We start from the raw sequence: 24,531 nt of genomic DNA on the forward strand, positions 1-24,531 counted from the left end.
ATTGGTAGTAACATTGGTAGTAACACTAATTGATTTGTTACAATATCTTACCCCATAATATTATATCAAACATAGTATTGTATTAGAATTTTATCAGATTTTATAGTTATTTCTTTTTCAAACAAAATTGTTTTTAACTTCTAAAAAAAATAAAAATCAAAACCATTTTAAATTTAATTTTTTTAAAATAAAAAAAAATCCTTAATCATGCTAGTTTCTTTGGGCTCCGATACCCAGGCCTTGGAATTAATCATCACTAGGATATTGAAAGTCTAAATCAAGCCCGAGGAATGACATTTACCAAACATTGACAGGCGAAAATTCTACAAAACGATCGAAAGGTTGAGCATGTGATTTGATAAGAACATTTTTACAACAAATCGTTATTAACGTCTTATATTTAATTGCTTAAAAAATTAAAAAATAAATAAATAAACGACTGACAATATATATATTCATAATTCATTTTAGAAAAATATATTCGTATTATTTATCATTTTTTTAATCTATCTTAAGTCCAGCATAATTTAGTATTAAACCAACACGTGGCTGTGCTCACACGTACACTCGAGCGGAGGATAGCATCACCCATGCATACCCAACCAATAACTTAACAAATAACGAATCATTCTGTAGAGCATTTGAGCATTACTTAATTATCTGTTATGTTCGGCGAGCATCCTTATTTTCAAAGCTACAGTAGCAAATTTCCACACAAAAAGACAATGCATCATCAATGCATTCAGACACATCAAAGAAACAAATAATCTAGAAAATACATTTATTTTCATTCTTGAAACTTTTAACGAAAAAAAAAAAAAAAGAAACTAATAGGAAGAGAAGCAGATTGGCAATTTTCAACATGACGTACTGACATAAAAAAAAAAAATTGGATTCAGATTAACCCATTTTCAAATTCATATCATAGTCGTGTTAATAAAATTTGATATGAAAAAATTTATACTTTGTCACGTATCAACTCACAAACACAAAATTAGCTCACATTAATATTCTTACATGTTATTCGTACTGTAAACATGTTATTATATCATATATACTTACATAATAAATAACACACTTTTGAAAATTTTAAGTTATTGTATCGTGTTGTGTCAACCCACAAAATAAACTGGTTGTCTTCGTGTTGAAAATTTCAACCTGATTTTAAATTCTAGTCCTGTTGTGTTTGTTAATTATAGAGTAAAATTTTTTTTGGGTCACCAACAAAAAACACGATCTTGATTTTAGTCTCTTACAAAAAAAATTAGTCGTCTGGTTCTTATAAAATTTAAAGTGGATCCATTTTAATTTATTTGAGAGACTAACGTAAGTCTTTTTTAAATCTGTGACGGATCATGATTTTAATTAAATGAATAGACGTTAAATTTCTTAGCACTTTCCTCTTAATTATATTTATATTTGTGTCGTGTAGTCAGCCCTACTTTTACGGTAGTATATAATATATCTGAGGTCGCACACTTTTTAAAATAGAATACAATTGTAGAATTTAAACACAACAACCTTTTGCACTTTGTAAGCGATCTACCTGGATTGGGCCAGGTTTGTACACATTTTAGCACTAGATGATCATGACGTAGACTAGTGATGTGTACAAAAAAGCTCATCCTTAGCTTTTACACTCCCGCAAACCCTTATTCACTTTTCTTCTTTTTTTTCTCTTTACTTTAGTTTAATTTTCGCAACGCAGTTTAAATTAAGGATTTTATAAGAGTTATGTTCGAGGAAAAGTGATTGTGTTATGTTATAAAGATTCGTTTTGCGTGCCAAATTTTTTTTTTTTTTGCTGCGGGTCCCACAAAATGTTGTGTATGTAAAACATTTTTTGTGGTCATGTTAAATGATAGACGATAAACCCTCAAATTAAAGTCCACCTTTGTTTTAGCGTTTATCACATGGATTTTATGCCATGAACCGATGGGTTTAATTTATGATTGTGCAAAGTGCTAACTATTAAACACTTTCAGCTTGATCCCTCCTAAGTCCTATGTATATAAAAACACTCTTCCACAAATCTTTCCTCCTCATCCCCAACCACCACCCTCTTCACTCTCTCTCTCTTTGAAATGGATCAAGTAGATATTGGCCAAGACGGTGAAGGGATTAAGCTGTTTGGCACAAGAATAACGTTGCATGGTAGACAAAGAAACGAAGATAAAAAGAGCAGTGAAGAAGGGACAGAGGAGAAGAGGCCTGCAGATAAGACCATACAGTGCCCAAGATGCAAGAGCATGGAAACCAAGTTCTGTTATTTCAATAACTACAACGTTAATCAGCCTAGGCATTTCTGCAAGGGCTGCCTGAGATACTGGACCGCCGGCGGAGCCCTCCGCAACGTCCCCGTAGGGGCTGGCCGTCGAAAGGCGAAACAGCCATGCCATGACGCCGGTGGTTTACCGGACGGTGACCTATATGAAGTATCCACTGTCCAAAAGTTTGGTTTTGATGAGTGGCATGTTTCCACCATGGTCAACGGTGGTTTCCGGCAGCTTTTTCCATCTAAACGGCGGAGGACGAGCTCTGGTGGTCAACCTTGTTAAGCGCTCTCTCTCTCTCTCCTTTTTTATTTTTTATTTTTGTATATTGAAAATCGTGGAATGAGAATTTTGTTTTTCTTTTTACTTACGTAATTTGGAGGGCATAGGTTCTGAGTTTTTTTATTTTTATGTTTCTTTTTCTCTCCTATTATAGACGAATAAATTTTTGGTGTTATTGTTGCACCAAGATTCAGTACATCTCACCGATGAAAGTATTACACATCATAGGAGAGAGAAAAAATTTGACAAAAAAAGAAAACTTTACGTGACATGTAATATTTCTATTGGTGGGATGTACTGAATCTTTGGTGCAACAGTAACACCACAGATTTATTCATCATAGACAGTAGACACAGTTATAAATGAGGTCGACCACTCACGCATAAAAAAAAACTAAGCTACACGAAATTTGATGGGTATATAGAAAAAAAAGTTATTCTCCAATATCATAAGAGTAATTTTTTTTTTTTACTACCCTCTTCTTTTATCACAAGATCTAGAGAGTAACATAAGGAATACTTTATAAATTGCATTTCATTCCCCCATCTTTGTGATTTTAAAAGAAAAACACGTTCCATATATAGCTTCTATACGAAGATGATGTGTAATTCTTAAAAAAAAAAAAAAAACTTCAATCAGGAACTCTAAAAAATTTCACAACATTACTTGTCGGAATGCCCGAAACTGCTCATGCTCTAAAAAGTTGATATATATATTTTTTCATGCTCCAATTATTTGAATGTGTTGCAGGAAAATAAGCTTTGAATATATATATATAACAACAACCATTTCAACGAGGTTATAATGTTAATGATTTTAATTTTTCTAATAGGTCTATTCATACGAGATCCGATTGGACTTAAAGAGTGAATAATGCATCATACTCAATTTATCTATGCTAATAAATTTCATAATATTTAATAATTTTTATAAATAGAATGCGGACAATGAGATCGAGTTCATGACCACTTAGTGGCTTTGATATTATGTAAAATATTATTTGTAAGCGATTAAATGAAGGTCCATCAATGATTTTTATATTATATCTTATGAAGGTTCATCAATGATTTTTATATTATATCTCTTTTACCTGGTCTCATATACTGTGTTAAGAAACTCTATAATATAAACAATTATTTTAACTCAAGAATTTAAGCTGTTAGATGATATTATATTAATAATTATTTAAATTGATCCTATCCCATATATATATATATATATATATATATATATATATATATATATATTATATAATAATTTTATTTATTCGTTTCTGTATAACAAAATGGTCTCAAATAGTCCAAAATTATGTTAAAGATAATTGTTTGTTACTTCAGCTCAGCATGAAGATCAATAAAAGCTTATCTGATATTAATAGAGGCTTGGAACTGGGCAATGACGGTCCAAAGCTTATCTGATATACGAAGATGTGAACCACGAGAAAAAAAACATTAATGGCGCAGCAATTTAATCAATCATGCTCTCCATATGCAGAGACGTGAACGGTTCAGATTATTTCTTACCTAGATGCTATAGTTCATACATAATTTATAGAATTACTTCAAGTGCATTGATTCAATTGCTTTGTGTTGAGATATATAGTCCTCACATTGGTTGTATGTGCAACTAATGTGGAGTTTATAAGGCCTTGGGCACTCCCACCCTTTGAGCTAGCTTTTGGGGTGGTGTATCCCAAGGTTCTTTACATGGTATCAGAGCTTGATCCTCACCGCCTCCCACTTTAAAGTGGAATTAAAATAAAAAAGCACAAAAGGTACACCAAAAATTGGCCTGTGCATTGTCCACCCTTCAAGCCCAGTGGGCTCTCGTGTGAGGGGGCATGTTGAGATATATAGTCCCCACATTGGTTGTATGTGCAACTAATGTGGAGTTTATAAGGCCTTGGGCACTCCCACCCTTTGAGCTAGCTTTTGGGGTGGTGTATCCCAAGGTTCTTTACACTTTGACCTGCAATCCACGAGAGCCACATTGTTCGATGTCACGTAAATAAAAGAAATAGTCAAATTAGAAAGAAAGAGACAAAATTTTAAAAAAGACACGAAACACGAAAAGTGAGAGCAAATTGTAGTTTAATTATTATTATTATTTTCTCTCTGGTTTGAAAATTCTGTAATCTATCCATCTTCTCTTGTTCACAACTTGGCCCTAGAGGCTGGCCAATCAGCTTATAAGAAAGAATTTGATGTTCAATAAAATAAAACATAGATTCCAACGCGTTTTCACTTTGATTGCTCTGCAAGTAGCTAGGGAAAACATGGGGATATTATTGGATCTTTGTATTTGAGCGTTTTGATCTAACCCTTCGTTTTCTTTTAGCAAATGGATGTACATGGAAATAGATCTTAAAAAAATATATGATATAACGATGTCGGACAATTATAATCATACAAAATAAAATCAATGGTTATTATTTAATAACTATATTTTAATATTTTTTCTCTCTTTTTTTTTATTACCATTAATCTATTTTTGTGTGATTATAATTGTTCACATAACCATGTCATATCTTTTTTAACACGAGAGAATCCACTCCCACGGTGAACTACTTTTTGTGTAGATTAATTAGTTAATTTTGTAAAAAAAACTAAAATTTGAATATTATGTAGAAATAAGAAAACTTTTAGGTCGAAACCTATTTTTAATTAAAACACTGTATTACTGCCCTGCTAATATAAAATTTTCAAAAAATAAAATAAAATGAAATAAACATAAAAAGTCCTCGATCGGAAGAGCACGAGTAAAATTCAATGTTCCCTGCTATGTTATGGATCTTCTTGACTTTGTTTGAGCAATATGTGAAATACAATATGTTCCTTTTAATTTCAATTTTGTTTGCTATCACGAGCTAAATATTTGTAGGATTGATTAGAGAGTAGTACCAGTCAAAGAATTCGAGGCTAGAGAAACTCCCACATATATCATGATCATAAAAAAGAGTAAAAAAGATTGATCCATGCTTTATTCTATAATAGTTAAAAGGGATTCCTATGACTATGTTTTTCATAATTCAATGCTGCCATCGTCCAAAAGTCCTAGCTCTTGGAACACCTCAGAGCATATTGGAAGACGGTTCTTCTTCAAGAAACCAAGAGGGTTGGCAGTGCGGATTGGTGACATGATTCCATTGTTGCTTGTGATGCTAATCATAGCAGCTTGTTCAAGGTGAGAAGCAGTGTCAACCTCTCCACAGTCTTCCCTGCTACTCTTTATAAGCTTAACCTCACAAACCTCCTCTTCATGATCTCCATCCACCTCCACTTTGTATGACCCGTTTCTATCAGTAACTGCATCCTTGCTGAATGTCAAAGTTCCATTCTCAGTATCTTTGCACTCCACTCGCACGGTTGCACCTTCACCATGTTGCCACATTTCCATTTCTTCAGATTCTTAATCATATATAGTACACAGCTAACATATATTATGGCTTGTAACTTTCTATTTGCTCATTGTGGAAATGGATCATCGTCTCATTTTAACATAACCACGTCATCATCTTAGAAAATCTCTCGATCATTCATTGACATATAGTCACAATTTCAATGACAAAACTCTTTAACTATAAAAGAAGAAATGTTCATTTTAATTATTATAACCATGACCGTGATTTTTCTCATGATGTGATTAGGCTAAAATAAGACATGAAAGAATTCGTTTCTCATTTATATTGAAATTCATATAATATCGGAACTGTCAATTGCAAGCTGTTAGCTTTGTATCATGTTGCATGAACCATGCAAAAAAGTAAATGGTTTAAAAAATATTTCTGAATCACATTGTGCCAGGATGTAAGGTTTTTATTATGTTATACTGTTAAGAAGGATTTATATGCAAGGGTGTGTATGAAATATGTACCTGACATGAACTCGCTGACCCTTGTGAGGAACTGAGTGCGGCATGTGTCACAGTAGACTGAGCCCTCAATAAAGAAGCGGTCCCGGCAATAAGCTGAACCAAAGAATGACAAGAAACAAAGGGTAGAAGCAACGATGATGATAGACTTGGCCATTGTGAATCCTGATGTGATTATTGGTTTGGATGGAGATTTGATTCATAGGAGGACTGTGTATCTAAGGGATAGAAGGTTATATTTTGTGTCATAAATGGTTTACCTTATTTTAGCATTGTCTGTTAATTCTGTGAGGTTCTCAATTCTCCCTTATTTTTCTGGGGGTCGAAAATGTTGTTTTGACCCGCTATTTCTTCTTTCATTCTCCATCACCTAACCTTTTTTTGTGTCCATAATGGGGCCTAAAGTCCCTTTGTTAATAGAGTGGAACTAGTATGAGATTGCACTATATGCCATCTGAACTCGAAAGACATATGATTAGTCGTGACTACCAGCTAAAGAGTAAAAAGTTGAAGTGGAACCTAATTTCTTTGATCAGCACTGACTATAACCTATTATCACCATCTGAAATACATTTTTATCTTCGGAAAATTATTTTCCAATTAGTTTCTGCCTTAAATTATTAAAACATGTTACATGTTTAATTTCTACTAGATATAATAAAAAGAATAATGTGAAGAGAAAGAGTTTAAATCATTATAAGCTAAATCATAATACCATTTTAAACTAGGGATTATTCAATACTAGTCAGTCGCAGCAGTAATATTAGTTAAACTTTACTTATAATGGTTAAAATTCTGAAATATATGGATAAAATTTTATTTAACAATCACTCGACTTGGAAGTGCTTAAGCAATTGCTTGTATAAAATAAATAAATAAACCACATGCAATTAAAATTTGGTACGCTCATAATATATTTAACTTTATCAAAGGAAAATTATTAAGTGAGAGACAGATGGTACAAAAATACGTACAACTATTCAATTATAAACAATGGTAGGTGAATAAGTGCCGTGACTCGCTCCATATCACATTTCCAAAACGTTTAGGTTTTGGGAAGTAAAATTCCAATTTGCAAATTTAATAGCACAAGGGGGAAAAAGCTCTATAATTCGAATAAAAACAGTCCGAATCTTCAAAAGATAGACACAGAAACTAATAAAGGACTTGGGAATATTTCTCTTACGTAAGAGTTATACAATTAAAATCGGCAAATTAAATCACTTGAAAGAAATTGGATATGTTAAATATAAAATGATTCGCATAATTTTAAATAAATATTATCTACGTAAACTATAAAACTAATGAAGGAATCCAAGCCAAGCATTCTTTTGGAAAGATGAAGTCAAAATGAAGCAATAAACTAAGTTACAACCAAATTAAACAACATGTAATCTCAACTCCTGTCTCCAGTAGTAGCAGATAAGACATGCATAGCATGAAAGATTGACAAAGCCCTAGGGTAATTTTCTAGTGATAAACTATCAAGAGTTGCAAGAGACTAGCCTTCTCGTATGCACACCACAAATTCCTAACCAATATCTGCTTCATTTAACTGCAAAATATAACTTCACTATGGTAAAATGTAAAACACAATAAAATCTGCTAAGTCTGCTCATAACCTACCTATGCATCTTCACCTCCAGCAGCTCGGGCAGAGTCCACCTTTTGTTCTTCAACTGTTAAAAAAGGAGGTATACAATTAATTAAACAGGGAAAATGAAGAGCTGAAAAACAAAGCGAAGGACTAGGGAAAACTTCACCTCATAATACACCAAAACCAATTAATATGCTATTTTTATGTTAATATATATATATATATATATATATATTCTTTTTCATATCCAGGCCCAAATCATAGTCTTTAAGAAAATGCCATATCCCGGTGTCATACCAAGGTCGTATCTGGAAACAATAACTCTAACCTAATTCTAATTCTAAAATAAACACTAAACAAAAGAGAAACTATAATTTCACACACAGCAAAAGTTCATGGACATCATCAATCTCCAAAATTATTAAATTCTAATTGAATCAAAGTCACAAATAAACACCAGTGCTTAACTTGAAAATTCAGCCATCTATTGCTAGTAAGCTTAGAGTAACAGTAACCATTAAAGTATCAAATAATTTCAATAAACGGAGTTGGAGAAAAAATCAAAAAGCAAGACATGAAGAAATGAGTTTGGAACAGATATTGATTCTTGGTTGCAAGGATTTGGTTGGTTAAGATCACGAGAGAGATGAAGAAATTCAACATTTGGAAAAGCTCGAGTGAGATCAAATTCCTAACTTAGTTGCTTCCACAAAGTAATTAAGAGTAACAGCTTGATCTGATTCCTCAGATTTCCCCCCGTTACTATTTTTTTCAACAGAAAGTGTGTTAGGTACAGGCTTTTCTTCAATATTTTGGAATTTTGATAATCAACATGGGATTCTTCAAGTATTTGCAATTAGAGGAATGTTGACATTTCTTGCAAAAAATCAAGATCTAGTTCTCTTAGGAGTTATTGCCATATCTTCCTTTGGATCTTGTTCTGACTTCTGAGATCCAATGAAGTAAGGATCTCTATCTAGTCAATAGGACAATGCATTGTGTTAACAAAATCACAGCCACAATGGCCCACCTGAAACTAGCTTGTCATCAGAATAAACTTCCCTCCAAATAACAAAACATCAAACAAAAGGAAGTCACAATAGCCACAGACAAACAACCACACCAACCATAAATCATGACAATGTCTACTATAACTGAAATCGACACTCTGTCAAATAAATAAAGAATTTCATATACCAAGTTCAACTAACATAGAGACACGCAATACCAATCTCCATTAATGATTACCTCCTTCTTCAGGGATGTCAGAAGTCCACAAGGTGAGGTTGTCCCTCAGAAGCTGCATAATAAGTGTGCTGTCTTTGTAAGACTCCTCATTCAGATTATCCAACTCAGAGATTGCTTCATCAAATGCTTGCTTAGCAAGGTGACAGGCCCTGGAATATGAGGAGTACCATATTAAATTTGTCAAAAAGATTGACTTAGACACTTAGCACATGACTTGGGATGTTAAAGAAGAACACAGTCGGAAAAAGGTAATAATAGGCATACCTTTCAGGAGAATTCAAAATTTCATAATAAAAGACAGAGAAGTTCAAAGCCAAACCCAATCGGATGGGATGAGTGGGTGTTAACTCAGCCTCTGCGGCAGCGGAAGCCAGCTGCAATATTTACTAATTGTTCAGATTAACATGAACTGGTTGGCTGATAAATACTTTGGTAACACAACAGCCAACATCACATTGGTGATGGTCATAGGTAGTCATGGGACAAATATAAGGTATAACGAATGTCATGCATGAAGAATAAGCACTACCCTCATGTGTCCCAACTCCCCCTTTCCTCTCCCCAAAAATAAATGAAACACATAAAAGTGACTGCTCCACTCATTCATTTTTCCTCCTCAGCAAGTATACAATCTTAGTGATAAAGAACCACTTGAATCCTTTCTTTAAAGTTAATATCACCAGTGATGAGTTCGGTCTCACAAATCATCCACAGGTTGAGATAGTAACACCAACATGACAAAGAAATTAATAATGGAGTTGAAGTTAATCCAATCAAAGGATTTATACTACAATAATAGATTGTTAACTATAACCTTCAAAGGGGGGGGGGGGGGGGGGGGGGGGGGGGGACATATGCCAGTAATTTTTGCTCTTTTGTCTGACATTCATTAATTTTATCAGCTTAGCAACAAAACAATACCAATAAGAAAGACTTGCGAATTAATAAAGGAAAGGGGAAACAGAAACCTTTTTTCTTCTATGTCTTCAGTTAACAGAGACATGCCAAGCAACCATATAGTCCACAACACAAATCATGAATTACCAGGAATGACAGGTAACAAACAAAAAGACTTTTTAAACCACAAAGATACAAGAGTTCTGAATACAAGCAGACCTGATATGCTTTCATGGAAAGATCAGCAACCTCTTTTCTCTCATCACCAGACATAAATTCTGCCAGATACCGATAATAGTCCCCTTTCCTACAAATAATAAAGAAGAAATCAAAACACAATAAAATTCTAAATTCTCAGAGAGAGAGAGAGAGAAAGCTGAAGAACAAAAACCACTCACATTTTATAGAAAAATACACTAGGTTCCCCACCAGAGCTCGAGGGTATAAGGTGCTCATCAATAACAGTCATGATATCACCGCAGATTTTAGACAACTCAGATTCCACCTTCTGCCTATACTCCTTTATCCGCTTGACACTCACGTCGTTCCCTTTAGCTTCTTCCTTCTGCTCAATCGAGGAAAGAATCCTCCACGAAGCTCTACGAGCACCCACTATATTCTTGTACCCAACTGAAAGAAGGTTTCTCTCCTCAACAGTTAATTCAACATTTAGCTTCGCCACATTCTTCATTGCTTCCACCATTTCTAACACACATAAACATGAAAGTTTATAATATATTTCAAGAAAACTCAAAACCCCAACTCCAATTTTCCTCTCAATTCCAATATATTGTGAAAGAAATCAGCCCAAAGGAACATCCAACAGTGTAACCCAGAAACCTAAGAAATTTTTTTTTTTTTTAAGTGATGTTAAGATAAAAAAATAAATAAAGCTCAGCACAGTGGAGACTCTCAAATCTCAATACAGAGGAACCAGAGGGGTAAAAAAGAAAAGAAAAAAGAAGAAGTAAACTTCATGAGAATCTGGAAGTAAAGAAAATGGGTTAGAGAGAGACAGAAAGGGAAGGGACCTTCATAGCGCTCGGCTTGTTCAGCAAGCTTGGCGATGTACACGAAATTTTCACGCTCCTTGATGGACGCCATGGACGATCTGCTACCTTTCTCTCTCCTCTCACTTTCTCACTCTAGAAATCCCTCTCTCTCTCTCTCTCTCTCTCACTTCCGTCTCTCTCTATCTATATGGATTGCATTTCCAACTTCTAAGTTTTGGCTGGGGAGAGACAGTGAGACAGGCCACGACGGCACTGCTCGGTCGTGGTCGTGGTCGTGGGGGAGGGGCTCTTCCCACGCGCTATTCTGAGAGTGGTTATGACGCTTTGGCCTTTTGGGTTTGGAGATAAGTGATTGGAAAGTGACGGTCACGGCAGAGAGTGGTGAGTGGGGTTGGAAGCGAGGCAAATTGATTGGGGTTTGATGGTTATTGAAATTTCAAAACTCATCCCCGAATAAAATTTAAAATTTCTTTATTAAGGAATTAATATTTTTCATAAAAAAAAAATAACTTTATCTTTTATACATATAAAATTGTGTGAATTAATATTTTTTATGTTGAAGAAGATAAATTTATTTTCTATACATATATAAAAGTATATTAAATTTTAATTTCTTTTTCTTCTACTTATATGACCCAACTCACATATTTTGATGTGTGTATAAGTACATACGTATAATAGATAAAATTTTGAGAATTAAAACACCACATGGATATTATTTCATCTGTCTTTTTAGAATTTTCGTAATTAAGATGTAAAACATAATACACATACATATCTTTATGAAAATATATTACCACCAATGCCTGAACCTGAAAGACGTTATCTGAATTATGTCAAAAAATAAAATTTAATAATCAATCTGATTAAGTAAGGGTGGATGTCCTAGCACCAAGCCCAACACATATTCTATTAATATCCAAATTAAGGAACACCCTAATTAATGAAAGAACATTAATAAATAGAGTTTTAACTTACTTTTAATATTTTTTTACTATCATTTATAATTAAAATGATTTTGATGTCACATATTTATAATTAAAATGAAACTCTTTCAATAATAATAATAATAATAATAATAAATTTTATACTGAAAACAATTCAATAAATATGAATTTAGAAGTTTGATTAATTATGGTAATTTTAAATCTAATTTTTTTTACAACAGTGACACTAAAATTTGATTAATCTATTCAAAGCCGTCGCTATAAGCTAAATCTGGTTAGCTTGATGGTAAAAAAAGGTCATGAGTGAGGATTGTGTAACGTAGAAATTATGTAAAGAGGAATAATGGATGTTTGACCGCGGATTTTCTATGCACAAAAATATACCAACTTCGCCAAGGGCATAATTTATTTTGAAAAGGAAAAGGCACATCATCAATTAATAAAGTAATTGAAGGAAGGCTACAGAGATCATATTTAAAACCGCGGGCTTATCTAAATAGTTATTACCTTTTGACCGAGCGAAGCCCCACGGATTAAGGTGGTTTTGGCAAGAAGGTTTTATTATGTACATATTTGATTTTGCTTTATTTATTTTTTTTGTTGGAAAGATTTTGCTTTATTTACTTTATTAATAACTTTCTCATTTTTTTCATTATTATTTTAAGTACAAGTTTTGCTAAATACAAATTTAACAAATCAAAGCATATAATCGCTTGGAGTTGACATTTTAAAATTAGCGAAATCTACAAGGACATATGTGGTTCCATTAAAAAATATAATTAAAATGAATCTTTTAATAATTAAGTATTACTGTATTAATCCTTTAAAAATATGGAACTAAATTAATTCTTCAAAAATTTAAAATACTATCATATAGGTCTCTATTAAGAACTAAAACGATAAAAAAAAAGGAAAACAAATTTGGAAACTATTTATTATCTTTAAAAAATTAATTTAATGACAAATATTTAGAAAACTAATACAATATAACATTTTAATATTTTAAGGATTAACTTAACGATTTAGTGAGGTGGGAAAAACACTCTAACTATGATTGAATCGTCAGTAACATTCCGTAAGTAGAGGCTGCAGATTGCTATTCTAGGAAGCCATCCGATCAAACAAAATAGCCATCATTTTTACCTCCCATTTGCCTCAAACCACGACTTCTGAAAATTGAGACTGTAACATAAAACTAAGTATTAGCTTCTGACGAGTACTAGTAAATAAGAAGATACCATCATCCAGTTCACATAGGTCAGTTTTAAGTTACAAACATCACCTCCAACATGTGAAAACGGAAACCATACCGGAGGACGGAGGTGTGGTATATGTAGATAACAAAAAATCCAATTGATGGCTGGAGGATACCGGAAAACCAAAAAAAAAAAAAAAAAAATCCAATTGCTCAAGTCTTGGATCAAATCCAACATCAGAGGAGAAAAATTTGGACAATCTTTTTCTTCTCCTATAATAAAAAGTCAAGGTCACAGCTCCAAGTTGAAATTACACCCCGAGCATCATAAATAGTGCGAGACATATAGCTCAAAAGCCAGCCTAAGTTAATCATGTCAATGACAATTGAAACACATAACAAGGACAAATGTGTGGAAGCTCAAATGTGTGCTCCCACTTCTAAATTCGTATCTATACCAGTCATTCTAATACGCACAAACCACATTTTGTTTTCATTGGTACGATAATATATCTTTCTACCAAGTTCCATGACAACCGCCATTAAGAACTACTATATGCTTGTATGAACATATGTTCATAATAAGATGTTGTAAATATATTAATACTATTAAAATGAAAGAATGATTTTCTTCATCTTGTATTGTGCAGTTAGTCGTGTCTTAGGCATAGTGAAATTACATACACTAGTTACAAGCTAGCAGCCAAAATTGATGATGCTTCTTGCTGTCTTAAGCTGTCAGCCACATGAGCAATTACTCCTACACCAGCATTGTGAAGCCATTCATTTTTCACCTGAAAATTAGACAAGTACTCAAGTTAAAAACTCTCTACCAATGATAACATCATCATCCTTGACGGATTTAGTGGATGCAATACATGAATGTTGTTATGAGCAAAGAAAGGCCAGAATGCTGAGTGAAAGCTGACATCAACTTTTTTCCATCCCAACTGCTGTAATCCCCGTATTATCTCATCTGTTAAAAAAAAGATTCATAGTTGTTTTAGTGGAAAAATAAGTGACCGAACAGATTATTGATACATCTTCAGTTACTCTTAATAAGCACCTTCCATAATTTCATGATATTCCACAGTCTTCTGGGTATTGGGCGCATTTTGTGCTTCCTCCTTTGCTTTCACTGCTTCTGGAGGAAAACGAGGCCCATCAGAAGGGATCGGGGGGCAGTATTCCACATCGACCACATGCTTGTATCCATCTAAAGATTGGCGAGGAGGCTGCCAAATACAATATAGAAAATGTTGGTCCTCTAGAAACATATACACGTTCTTAACACAGTTCAGGCGTTTCCCTTTACCCTATGTTAAATAATTTTTCTTCCCAGTTTTCAATACAGAATCTGCACTAAACAACGAGGATGCCGCCATTTGCCCTTTTTCCCAAAATTTAATAATTCTCTTCCAAGTTTGCAAATAGAACCTGACACTAGCAAATTAGGATGCAAGAATTAGCACCATTCAATATTTTAGTTGCAGTGTCAATAACTCCGATCCCTCATTTATTTATTTTCAGAAGGATTGCTGTAGAGTAGACATTCAAGAACACTAGTTTTGCATGGATCAAGTGATGCAGACACAACTTACGACCACTACCACATGCATTTCTGGATACAGGCTTTCATCTTATGCTAACATGCTGTGACTCTGCAGTGATAGGAACTTCCACTTGGAATTTCTCATTTAAGTAATTATAAGGGACACTGTGTCTGGAAATTAGGCAACTAATGAACTGAGTTAACAGGGTGCAAATTATAAAACCATCCTCATAATTGAAAATGCTCTGGGTACCCAACCAACTGTTAATCTGTTGAAGTTTTACAAGTGAGATACAGAAGTACTTTTAGAAGAATTAAACAATGAATTATAGTCACATTTTGATGGAACCCTCAATTCTCTCATTTCTGACAAATTTTATACATTTAGTTTTTCCACAATGTCCCACTGACATTTTGTTGTGGTAGCTTCAAGTTCATGTATTTTATCTCATTTTCCATGGTTTTGTTTCTCTGATTACATAAAAATCCTTAAATATCTGGATCTTTGATTTGTTACTTTCTGAGGTAGGAACTTTCTTACTTGTTTGCACAAATTTTATGATTTCTTTTGACTTTCACTTTTAAATCATTTTTTATTGAAATATATTACAAGGGTAGTACTCTGAGAGTTTTATATTTATTTCTGGGGGAGGGAGGGCAGAAGGAAACTTAAAACTTGTATGTATATACAAAGTAGTCAACTAATAATAATTTATTTTATTTCTTCTAGTATTTTCACTACTTTCTTGATATTTTTCTTAGTGACATAAACAAAATTTTATATTGGGAATGGTAGGATTTACATTAAAAATTGCCATTTTAGTGATAAATTTAAGACAAGTAAATAGATACCAACGCAAGACATAAACACAGTCAAGATGTTAAGAATAATTGTTAGCATCTTACTAGATGTTAATTTTGTTGTTACGTATGATAAATATTGGAGATCATCAAAAACAAAAAATGGGATAATCCTAAAGGAGAAAATATTCACCTTACTAAGCTCGGTTTCCCTCCTAATAGAGGATGTGCGCCACCCAACCATATCTATATAAAGTTAAAGAAATTGCCAAATTTGAGGAAGAGAGAGCCAAAAGATTATCATTGATATCCCTAGCAGGTTGTAAAACAGGAAAAACACTGAAAGGATACGATCATATGAAACATTAGCATAAACGATGCGAGATCTAAATGCTCCAAGTGCAGATCTACAAAACAGAATCTTGTAACTACCAGATTACTTTACTTAAGAAGAGGAATTTAAAGTAAGTACATATAGATTCCTTTACTTACAGAAACTTTCCATCTTCACAATCAGAAGCCATTCTCAAAAGAAGAGGTGGTTTGTTGGGTTTACCATCTGTAAGGAACAACTGGCTACCAGTTTGACCAACAAAAAAAGGAGCAATTGGTGCAGCAAGCTTTTCTAGGAATGGGACGCCAAAAAGAAATGGAAGCTGAAGAATATGCATAATAAACAGTCAAAATTCTTATGGCCTGTAAATTTTCTGTATAAATTAAGAAACATGAACAGCATCAATGAGACATCTAAACAAAGAGTTGGGAGAAGGATGGTTTGAATATTCAATTCACTCACAGTTTTATTTACTAGAAGTGTCACTTATTAGAATTACTTTCTAATTAGCTTTTCCATGATCGCCATATAAGACTTCACCAGCAAAATGCAAATTTTCTTAGGTTGTTTGTGGGTATCGCAAATCTTATTGTAATTTTCTCTCATTATCAAGGTCAGCCCAAACATACATAGGAAAAAGTAGGAGTGAAAAATAGATTGGGGTACAGTTTGTTTTAAGATGGAGTGGAAGAAAGCTATTATTTTATGGAGGGGTAGAGTTTGCGCTATTAAATTTTCTTTTTCTAATCTCTCTGGAAAAAATTCTTCATTTTTTCTGTTCTAAAAATTCTTCAACGGCTGTATGCCTGTGTAAAAAAAAAAATACATGCATGCATAAATCAATGTAAGAACTAAGTAAGAAAAACTGATTGTCTGCAGATCCACTAATCAAGAAAGATAATAGTTTGGTCTATCAGAATATCTTGAGAATATTTCATAATATCATTACTATATCTTAAAATAGTTTAGAGTATTGTAGAAGTTCTCTCAAGAATAATTTATATATTTCTTTAAATTTTATATTTTTTTCCTTATTTAATTAGGATTTGGAGTTTTCTATCAGTATAAATGAAATTAAGTGTTTTATCTTTTGTATCATCACAACACATTCTTTATATCAAATTAATATCAATTTCAGATTACTTAGCCTTTATTCTCTCTTTTCTTCTTTTCCTATATAATTCCCTATAATTCCAACATGTTCAAATCTCAGCTCACCGACAATAAAAAGAAAATAAAATGAGGATTTAAATGGGAACAAAGTGAATCACGTAATTCGAAAAACATTGGAGCTGGTGGCCGTCATGCATATCAATGCTTGAATTTGATTAAAACCAAACAATAGAGAAGCTAAAGTAATATTGAGAAAGAGAGAAAATAATGAATGAAAAACATAATAAAAGAAAGGGGTGGATAGAGTAGAAACAGAAACAAATATAAGCGTAATATGTATAATATGCTCATTAACGAGACAATTTTCGGTAAGTAAAAAAATCCTCAGATAGAACTATGTCCCATCTAAATTTTAATAAAATTCTACAGTACCCCAATGAGCATAAAAATGTGACTAAAGCAAAAACGGTGGCTTAACTTAATTCTACATTCAAAATACAAATGATAAGGTACAAAAATTAGAATATATGATAGCTTAAACTTTTGGCATAGTTGGTTCATGATATAGTACCAGAGTCTCTATGATTAAGTGGTCTAGAGTTCAATCCTTATCAAAACCTCTATGGTAGCTTTGTGTAATTTCTTATCACAGAATAGGTAAACTTACACATTGTCAGCCCTTCAAGCCCAACAGGCTCGTGTGTGAGGGGACATGCTAGAAATATAAATATAAAAATCAATCATGCTCCTTCACCTAATAGCTTAAACTTTTGGGAGAGTTGCGTAACATATACTCAAGTATATTGGGGGGAATAGGCCCCCTCAAAGCACTGGTGCCTACACTGACAAAGGCAATAGCAAAATCAAGGTATAGAGTATTGTCTTGAGTAGAGTGAGCCAAAGCCAAACAAGCAATACATATGCAGTAATTTGTCATAAATAAAACATTAGCATTACATAAGCGCCAAGCAATGAATCATCAATGTAGAGCACAAAGAAAATTTTGAGTTTTTAAAAACGCAAGACAATATAAACAACAATGATATAGATGTTTCAGACAGAAGTCTATATATCGCAAAAAACATTGGCACTGTAATTTACATTGTCCAGAACATACCTGCCTTTTTCCCCTTACACCAAGATGTGGAGTTGCTAAAGTAATGAAATTGATTGGCTCCAACCCAGCAATCATCCCTCCTTTCGAAATGCTTGTTCTTTGGGAATTGTCTGTCGTGCTGTTTGCTAGATCACTGGGTTGGTCCCCATTATAGGTAGGTGGTGAATAAAGGACAGCAATTGCATATCTAGCAAACAAACCTCCTAAAGAATGGGCCAGAAAGGAGATTCTTTTCAGGCTCTTTGTCCTTTTAACAATCTGCATGACCTGTTTTGATGAAAGGCAACAAACCAGACAACATGAGACAATTCAAGAGAAACTCCAAGTTATCAGAACTGATATTGGACTTCCAAACTTTGGGAACATAAATTTGAGTATCTCAGAACTCACTTCGTCAGCTAATCGCGTTCCAGCTCCATCAATCCCAGTAAATGTCTTAGTGTAAGAATTTGATGAACTTACTGCAGACGTCAAAATAATTCTTAAGGACTTCTGCTAGACGAATAATTTTACATTCATGGATGAGGCACTCAAGCAATACAAAAGAAAATTTTACACAACATTAACACAAATATTGTTATCTTAAACAGCTTAGGCTCACTAACTACTTTCGAAATTATACAAATAGACTTTCTCATGCATTAAACAGTTTGACCCATTGATGGGCCTTTAATAAAAGTATCCAGGCCCATTAGTTAGGAATTAGTATATTGTTAGAGAAGTATAAAACAATTAAGGTAGCCTCACCCAACAGCTTAAGCTTTTGGGTTGAATTGGTTCTTTACATAGTATCAGAGCTTCACTGACCACAAGGTCACGAGTTCAATCCTCACTTGTAGAATTAAATAAGCATAAGGTAAACCAAAAATTTGGGTCTATGCAATATCCACGTTTCAAGCTCAAAGGGCTTTTGCGTCAGTGGGTGTGTTATAGAATAATATAAACAATTAAAAAGGCCCTCACCCAACACCTTAAGGTTTTGGGTTGAAATGGTTCTTTACATTGTATCAAAGCCTCGTGTTCCAAGTTTGATTCTCACCTTCCCCCACTTTCTCTTGTGGAATTTCTTAGCACAGGTAGGTGGACCTGTGAATTATCCACCCTTCATGCCCAATGGGCTCTCGTGTGAGGGTGCGTGTTAGAGAAGTATAAAACCATTAAGGTAGTCTCACCCAACAGCTTAAGCTTTTGGGTTGAATTGGTTTTTATATATATATATATATATAGATATTTAGGGTGTGATTTCTTTATGTTGAATATCATTTGTAATATGGGGAACTAGGATGGGGAATTTGGAGAGGAAATAGGGAAGCTCTCAAGGCTAGGGATGTTGTCTTGGAGTGGAGTTTTTCCTCTTGGTCTTTGTATCTCTGTTATACTTTTCTACTGTTTTTTGTATCTCTGTTATCTTTGTATCTCTGTCATACTATCGTTTAATTACTGTTTAATCAATATCAGTGTTATAATTTTCTGATTCCATCATTTTGCAAGTCAACTCCAACTATAATAAATTAGATTGAGTTTGAGTTGGCTAAGGCATCTCATCAGTCGCCCCAAACAAAGGCAGTCAAACATAATATCTAGAACCACAAGTACGAAAAATGTACTAACCATAAATTAAAAAGTTTTTTCCAAGGCGCCTTTTCAATTCTGCTTCTGCATAAGTCCAATCCCCTCCACTGTATTAGTAAAAACATCAGTACAACTTTATATTAGACTAAATTACAAAACAATAACCAAATGACCAACAGAAAGAAGCGGATATATGATAGACATCCATTGCCCCAAATTTCGCAATGAAAACAACCATTAAAACTATAAATGAATATGTTAGGTTCCATTTGCAAGGTATGGGACATGGAGTTCCACGCTGGTTGTATGGACAACTAATGTGGGGTTCATAAAGCCTTGGACACTCTCACCCTTTGAGCTAGCTTTTGGGGTGGTGCATTCCAAGGTCTCATCAAATGGTATCAAGGCATCCATCACGTGGAGTGTGTGTGGGGGCACGCACTAGGGAAACATGGTGGAATGTTGGGTTCATTTGTAAGGTATGAGCGTTGGAGTCCCACAATGGTTGTATGGGCAACTAACGTGTGTTTTATAAGGCCTTAGGCACTCTCACCCTTTGAGCTAGCTTTTAGGATGGTGCATCCCAAGGTTTCATCAGAATAAAAGGCACTTTTCCACATTATTTGCAAAATTGTGAGATTACAAATCACATCATTTGCTAAAAAGTGAGATTATAAGAGCCGATTTGGATTGCCTTCCCAAAAAAAGTTCTTTTTATGCCTTGCTTATTTTAAAAGTGCTTTTTACAAAAGCTAAAACTATTTAGATTTTTTTTTTAAATATTTGGTTTTTGAAAACAAATATTTGGCTTTTGACTTCTAATTTTTTTAAAAGCTAAAATTTTTAGCTTAAAAAAAAAAAACAGATTTTTGGCTTTTTGTATGACTTTTGCTTTTTTTAAAAGCAGGCATCCAAACAGATTTTTTTTTTAGAAGTCTTTTTTTCTTAAAAAGAAACTGTTTTTGGAGAGAAAAAAAGCCCATCCAAATGGGCTCAAAATTGATTATCTCTATAAAATGAATCAGATTTATAATTGACAGAAAAACTGGAAAGAGTACCAACTAATCATAAATACGACGAAAACTATCCAGGACTAACTATCCCAAGAGCATAAGTTATTAGGTGAAGAACATAAATTAGTTTATATTACATCTCTAACACGCCTCACCCAAAAGCCCTTTGGGCTTGAAATGTAGACAAAAAATGGAGGTGACAAGGATTGAACTGTAGAACAGTTAATTTTAGAAGCTCTCATACCATATCATGAATCAACTATCCCAAAAGTTTAAGTTGTTAGGTGAAGACACGTGAATGGTATGATATTACATCTCTAACAAAAACCATAATCCTTTTCAGCTAAACTTGAATATAGTACCTTATTGTAAAAGCATTACGTGCATTAACTTCACTTTTCACCCATGTCTCATAACAAACTTCATTCAAATTTTAATGCCAAATAATTCAAGCAACTTTTAATTCCGTCAATATAAATATACCTAGCCAAGATACCGTGAACAAGAACAAGGAGATGATCAGGGTCGTTCTTTGAATTCTCTATGCTAGCAACAGACTTTCCATGAGTGATGGTACTCATAGCTTGAGCTCTGAGGCCCTGGTGTCTCTGCCCACTGTTGGTACCTGCAAAAGTTCATGTACCAGCCTTAATCAAAATTAAAATTTACTTATAGTTGCAACAATATTAATATGGTTTTTAGAATATTAGGATTAGTCCTAGTGTTAGTGGGCTTGGGCAATAGTACTAGTATTAGTAATAGGAGTATTAGGTCATGGTACTGTATCACATGTATCCAACATATATTAAGTGTACTATTATTCACAATGGTCTTTCTGTCTTATCTCTCTTCACTACCTAAACCCTATAATTCCAAACAATGGTCTTTTACCTGGAAAATTAGAAAAAGAAACAAAAAATAGAGTGACAGAGAAATAGTGTAGAAAGCAAACCAAGGAGGACATAACTGCAAAAAGTATTGCCCAGTGCACAAGTCTCCTACCACTGTGGGGTCTAGTGTGGAGCACCATATGTATGAAATCATACCACAGTGATCAGATAGGCTATTTCAAACAACTAGATCTCATAACTAGCAACCTTACTATTGTGCCAAGGCTCACCCTCAAGGGCATATCTACTATTAATAGATAGATACGAAGGCAGTTTGCCATCTTCATATTTTGGTAATGGATGTAAGCATTCATGTGATTATCTTCATTTTTTGTGAAGCACAAATGTAGCATAATCACATCTACATGGAACTCAATATTGGAGATATGTAAATGAATGTCTATGTCATACTTATAGAACTGGATCAGAAACAAAGTAAGAATGTAATCTTAATCCATGAAACAAACAATCTTCTAACCGGTATAAAAAAGATACTGGTGAGAGATTAAGAACAGTTAAGAACACAGCGGTACACAGCCCGGCCTCTCCCTTGCTCTCTATTCCAATCAAATCCTAAAGTTCTCTGCCTCTGTAATTGTCATATACTCACTGTAACTAACTCCGGACTCCAACTCCAATCTAACAGTTATTCATTTCTGTTAATAACAAAATAGGGTCTTATTCCCCTTCTCGCACCCTTATTCTTCCTAATATGATGGGAGGTCTGCTAGCACTAACATGTGGTTAACTTTACACTCACTCCTATGGGAACATGAGCGGTTTGGTGTCAGATAATGTTATTCAACCAAAACTGCATTTGTCTTAATTAAGGGCAATGAGTTCAAGATATGCAATTGCCAAATGCACGTAAAAAAAAAAAGAGACATCCAGGCCCATAGTATCAAGTGATATATCAACAAACTCCTAAAACTTAAAAGAGTTACACTTGAATTCCAATCAACTGCCTTCTGTTGCATTTATCAAGTATGTGTGATGGACTCGAAAAGTTCAAAGTATCTAAATTCAGCATAGTACAAATGGAAATCGTATTTCTCTTCTCCACTAAAGTCAGATGTCATTACAAAACACAAAACGCTCTTTAATTATCAGAAAACTAATGTTAAAATCACTAACAAAACCGCAATCAAGTTGGTTAATACAGCAATTGAAAAAAAAAAAATGTTAAGATTGGGAATATAGAAGTAAGGGATTTAAAATGAAAAGAAAAGTAAAATTTACCAAAAAGGAAACACAAACCGGAGCTGGAAGAGGAGGATGAATAAGAACAAGAGGGCGAAGAGGACGATGAAGCATGAGAAGACGAGGCTTGCGAGCCACTCTTGTTGCGATTGCAGATTCGAGGCGAGTAACCACAGCGCGCGTGAATGAACGGTGCAGTTGCCATGTATATAAATAGAAATATAATATATATAGAGAGAGAGGGGCAAATCCTTAATTCTCTCGTTTCAAAGCATAGTGACACAGAGAACCGTCATAAGTGTTGTTATCAATCTTCTTGACCAAATCACACCATTACCCTTCTTATCCCTCTCTCTCTCTCTCTCTCTCGTTGCAGTGTGCAGTTTCAGTTTGAGTGACTAAGACGTCATAAAGGTAAAGGGGCAAGCAATGGGATTTGTATTCTCCTCATCGGAAGGAAGAAGCTAACTGTGATATAAAACGACAGATATTAGGGAATAGACGACAAATAACGCAACACGAGACGCAGACATCGGCACACCAATGGGATTTCGCAGCCTCTACTTCATGACTTTTTCTTATCGTAGCTAGAAAATTGTTTTTTAAGTATTTTATGGGTAAATCATATCTCTTTAAAAAAAAAAAAAACATTGGAGAAACGTTCTAAGAAATTATTTAAAAAAAATAGTAAATATATCTTATATGATAAAATTCTAGCTGTTCTGCCCAATTTAACTGGACAGTTTTCTTTTATGTTGTCAACTTTTTTTTTTTTTTTTTTTTGGGTTTCCTCATCTCATCATCTATTTGAATTTTTTGTAGCGCAAATTGGGCGATGGTTTTTACTATTAACCCTAAATTACTTCGCTTAGAAATTTAATCAAAGATTTTTTAATCGTAACAGTTTCCTCCTTGAACAGAGTCCGCCTACTGATTGTGTCACTCCTTGAGATTTGTTAATTGGTTTCCTTTTGGCGGTAATTGTGAGTTGTTGATGATGGCTTTTTCGGATTTAGTATGTATTCTTGAAGAGGAGTGCAGATATTGTGATAAAATTAAATCCTTGTAATTTATTAGCTCATTTATGTTATTCTTTCTCGAATATAGTCTTAGAACATTCATACAACATAGCACATTAAAATTTAAGGAAAATTATTTATCATTTTAAATAATACAATTTTAATTTTGTGTCATTTTAGATGAAATATTATCGTTTTGATGCATAACTGATGAGAATGTAAAAAATCACTAATTATATGCACCAAAATGATGTTGCTTTATTTAAAATGACACAAACTTATATTTATTAATTAATCTATAAACACATTTTAATGGTTTAACTATGCTTGTGAGAATGAAAATATCAATTTAATTACAAGGATATGAATAAATGTTGTGCATAATTTTGGTTTTTTATATACATAATGTCGTGCCTAATTAATTTCACCCTTAGAATTTAACCCCAAATATATATAAAATGTGCTTGGAGGGAAGGGAATTAAGCAACAGTGTAGAAGTCTCCTAAAGACACTGGTCCACATGACATCTAAAATGTCAAAAAAACTTTCAATAAATTGTTCTATTTAAAATATTGACTTTAGACTTTTATTGAACTAT

General features: G+C 33.6%; 4 protein-coding genes across 7 annotated transcripts; 1 reads left to right on the plus strand and 3 right to left on the minus strand.

Moving 5' to 3' along the window:
- Positions 1–1,940: 1,940 nt before the first annotated feature.
- Positions 1,941–2,608, plus strand: LOC133315089 (cyclic dof factor 4-like). Its single transcript, XM_061516652.1, has one exon. It carries the CDS (start codon positions 2,085–2,087, stop codon positions 2,556–2,558), a length of 474 nt encoding a protein of 157 aa, XP_061372636.1. The 5' UTR covers positions 1,941–2,084; the 3' UTR covers positions 2,559–2,608.
- A 2,854-nt stretch (positions 2,609–5,462) lies between these two features.
- LOC133315090 (olee1-like protein) lies at positions 5,463–7,020 on the minus strand. The gene is made up of 2 exons (XM_061516653.1): positions 6,429–7,020; positions 5,463–5,926 (listed from the first exon to the last, which is right to left on the minus strand). Exons 1-2 carry the CDS (start codon positions 6,580–6,582, stop codon positions 5,577–5,579), a joined length of 504 nt encoding a protein of 167 aa, XP_061372637.1. The 5' UTR covers positions 6,583–7,020; the 3' UTR covers positions 5,463–5,576.
- Positions 7,021–7,663: 643 nt separating this feature from the next.
- LOC133315077 (14-3-3-like protein C) lies at positions 7,664–11,451 on the minus strand. 2 transcript variants are annotated; one of them, XM_061516628.1, is made up of 7 exons: positions 11,199–11,444; positions 10,566–10,872; positions 10,387–10,474; positions 9,535–9,644; positions 9,271–9,419; positions 8,052–8,104; positions 7,664–7,980 (listed from the first exon to the last, which is right to left on the minus strand). In XM_061516628.1, exons 1-6 carry the CDS (start codon positions 11,269–11,271, stop codon positions 8,052–8,054), a joined length of 780 nt encoding a protein of 259 aa, XP_061372612.1. In that variant the 5' UTR covers positions 11,272–11,444; the 3' UTR covers positions 7,664–7,980. The 2 variants fall into 2 exon arrangements, with proteins under 2 accessions (XP_061372612.1, XP_061372613.1); XM_061516629.1 differs by lacking the exon at positions 7,664–7,980 and having other exon boundaries at positions 8,052–8,095; positions 9,265–9,419; positions 11,199–11,451.
- Positions 11,452–13,189: 1,738 nt separating this feature from the next.
- Positions 13,190–23,369, minus strand: LOC133315071 (uncharacterized). 3 transcript variants are annotated; one of them, XM_061516621.1, is made up of 12 exons: positions 22,954–23,369; positions 21,308–21,449; positions 19,851–19,918; positions 18,630–18,700; positions 18,240–18,506; positions 16,168–16,331; positions 16,027–16,082; positions 15,869–15,921; positions 14,389–14,557; positions 14,201–14,298; positions 14,007–14,116; positions 13,190–13,309 (listed from the first exon to the last, which is right to left on the minus strand). In XM_061516621.1, the coding sequence occupies exons 1-11, from the start codon at positions 23,117–23,119 to the stop codon at positions 14,012–14,014; spliced, it is 1,359 nt and encodes a 452-aa protein (XP_061372605.1). In that variant the 5' UTR covers positions 23,120–23,369; the 3' UTR covers positions 13,190–13,309; positions 14,007–14,011. The 3 variants fall into 3 exon arrangements, with proteins under 3 accessions (XP_061372605.1, XP_061372606.1, XP_061372604.1); XM_061516622.1 differs by lacking the exon at positions 13,190–13,309 and having other exon boundaries at positions 13,733–14,116; positions 22,972–23,369; XM_061516620.1 differs by lacking the exon at positions 13,190–13,309 and having other exon boundaries at positions 13,733–14,116.
- Between the last annotated feature and the right edge of the window lie 1,162 nt (positions 23,370–24,531).

The sequence above is a fragment of the Gastrolobium bilobum genome, unplaced genomic scaffold (genome assembly GCF_033153095.1).
Source record: "Gastrolobium bilobum isolate Gb01-03AN ecotype WA unplaced genomic scaffold, APGP_CSIRO_Gbil_v1 utg3760, whole genome shotgun sequence".
NCBI lineage: Eukaryota > Viridiplantae > Streptophyta > Magnoliopsida > Fabales > Fabaceae > Gastrolobium > Gastrolobium bilobum.